At 39.9% G+C, this 2664-nt stretch overlaps 1 protein-coding gene across 7 annotated transcripts in view; it reads left to right on the forward strand.

The window, feature by feature from the left end:
• Positions 1–1640, forward strand: part of CNOT1 (CCR4-NOT transcription complex subunit 1) — a 105476-nt gene extending 103836 nt beyond the window's left edge. For all 7 annotated transcript variants that reach the window (XM_057534330.1, XM_007198038.2, XM_057534336.1 and 4 more), the window contains 2 exons: positions 984–1118; positions 1298–1640. In XM_057534330.1, coding sequence (XP_057390313.1) covers positions 984–1118; positions 1298–1376 — 214 coding nt within the window. In that variant the 3' untranslated portion in view covers positions 1377–1640. The remainder of the gene's footprint in view (positions 1–983; positions 1119–1297) is intronic.
• Positions 1641–2664: the final 1024 nt, after the last annotated feature.

Raw genomic sequence — 2664 nt, forward strand, 5'->3', positions numbered from 1 at the left:
GCCCTCCTGATAGTCTGATGGATGCAAAAAAAATCACAAGTAGAGAATTACTAATCACTGCTGAAACAAGTTTTCAACGAAAGGTGCAGCATTTTGATAGATGAGTTTTTGTCAGGTGGTGGTGTCAGCATATTTAACCAGTCCTGAAACACCCAGGCCTTTTAAAGGCCATGTTAAAGAACTTAGACTTGTCATTACTTCTGGGTTGGAAGGTTTTAAGCAGGAGAAATAACAGGATCATACATGTGTTTTACTAACAATAGTTAGGAATCTGTTGCAGATTGCTTGGACTATGTACAGCATTGGAGATCAGGAAATGGGTACATCCTCGTGAGAGATACACAAACTTAAAAAACTGGACCAGACTTGTTAAACTTGCCCCTCCACCTAATAGTAGTTTCTGAGTATTAGTATTCCTTAGGTTTATATACTAAAAATTAACTAGTGTTTTATTATTAGATGTTTAGATGGTAAAAGTCCTATTTTGTGGACTATATAAAGCTTTGGTGAACTTCCTCTAACTTAAATCTTTGTTCTTGTGCTTTAATTACATCCTTAGGGTAAATTTAGAAGTACAATCGGTTAGATCAAAGGATGTGAAGAATTATCCCACCCAATTTACAGATGTACTACTAGTAGTAAAATTCTTATTTCCTATTTACTTTCATTGAGTATGTATTCTTTAAGTGATTATCTTCTCTGTGTCGTGTAATCTATTATCCTTTACCTTAACTTAGTCTTCTAGGCTCAGTAATGGGAAGAGGAGGGATTCAAACCCATGTTTGTTATGTAATTCTAGAATCTACCTGCATTTAACCATTCTGTAGAAAAGACTTAATCCACCTGCCTTTTGTAAAGCTAACAACTTTTGCATGTAGTGTAATAATCAGGGAAAAAGTGTTAGGAAAAAAGACAAATGGAGAAGTGGTCATGAATTTGTATGTTTCTCTGTGCATTGACTGACTTTTTCTTCCCTTCTCCAGGGTTCTTTTGGAACGGTTGATTGTAAATAGGCCACATCCTTGGGGTCTTCTTATTACCTTCATTGAGCTGATTAAAAATCCAGCGTTTAAGTTCTGGAACCACGAGTTTGTACACTGTGCCCCAGAAATTGAAAAGTGAGTTAAAAGTTAATTTTTAAATTGTTCCATTCTTAAGACAGAAGAATGAGAATCATATGATGGCTCCAGCTTGGGTGGGTGATTAAGAAGGCCATAGTAACCGAAATTAATGAGATGCAAGGTTTTAGTCAGGCCTGAAGTTTTCTCACAAACTTGTAACTGTCTCCATTTTTCAGGTTATTCCAGTCTGTCGCACAGTGCTGCATGGGACAGAAGCAGGCTCAGCAAGTAATGGAAGGGACAGGTGCCAGTTAGGTGGGACCGCATCTCTGGTGTAAATTCGTCAGCCTGGAGGGTCCCACTGTACCAAGTTCATAAACTGGCTGAAGATCCTTTCAGCTCCTCCTGACTTCTCCGGCCCTTTGGTCTCGGGTATCTGACCCAATTACTGTTTGGGTCAGCTTCCTGTCTGTGTGGACACGTTCCAAATTTAAATGCATTTTTTTGACTCCTGGCCAACATTTAGAAGATGCTGTGAATATCATTTTGAACTTGTGTAAATATATGAAAGAGAAAACCTTTGTCTGGAACTTCTTGGGTTTGTGCAAAATGTGTCCAAGGCAAGTAGATAAACTGGTGGTACCTACTTCCCAGCTTATAAATTGAAGGGGCTGATGATGCCATGCACTTGTTGGGGGGGGGGGGGGTGGGCAGAGCTCCATGTCGTCTGACATTCCTGGTGTCCCAAACAATAGCAGGAAAGCCAGTTTAAATACTACGCGACTTATTTTTTTAAAATATGGATGGGGACCTTGAAAATCACAAAGTTGTTAAAAAATGTGGATGTGTAGAATTTGGTATGCCAGGAAACATGGGAAGAGTTCACAGTTGAGATCCCGTGGATTTTTATTTTGTCTCTTCCCCAAATCTAAAGCTGGCTGCTGGCAGAGCATCATTTTCTCTTTTCTGCTGGAGAACACATCCCCTTGGGCCCTGTGAGACACTTCTTTTTATAAAGGGAAGCCAAACCAGGCCTAAAGTTCCCCCATCTCTCTCCTGATAACTTGTAAACTGTGCGGAAAGGAACCAAATATTCTGAATTGCCCTTCCCCATTATCCCAATGAATGGCCATACAGACTAAGCTGAACAACAACAAAGTCAAAAGGACCAATACAGCCCCTTTTGTAAGGATTTTGAATGTTTTGTAAATGTATTGGTCCATGTGTTGTATTTTGTAGCCTTCCTAGTTCCTGGGCTTTAAGCTTCCCTACTTCTTGTATGTGTATGCATACTGTAGTCAAACATTAAAGTCATGACACACACACGAGTCCACTGTGCCTTTCTCAGTAGCGGCCAGTGCTGGTGGTGAGGAGGAAAGTGGACCACCCAGCCTTCCCATTGGGGCACACCAACTTTTGCTGAATGGTAGGTTTTCCTACTACCAGTTTGGCATCTTTAAACAAACAAGGAAGTGATTCTTGTGTAGTGTTGTTTTCCTTTTCCTTTCCAACAGTGAAAAATTATTGGAGCAGGTTTCTATGATTAAACAAACAATTTCAAAATGCCCATTTAAAAACATCCTTTACCCTCATGGTGTTTCAA

Source organism: Balaenoptera acutorostrata, chromosome 19, assembly GCF_949987535.1.
Source record: "Balaenoptera acutorostrata chromosome 19, mBalAcu1.1, whole genome shotgun sequence".
Lineage (NCBI taxonomy): Eukaryota > Metazoa > Chordata > Mammalia > Artiodactyla > Balaenopteridae > Balaenoptera > Balaenoptera acutorostrata.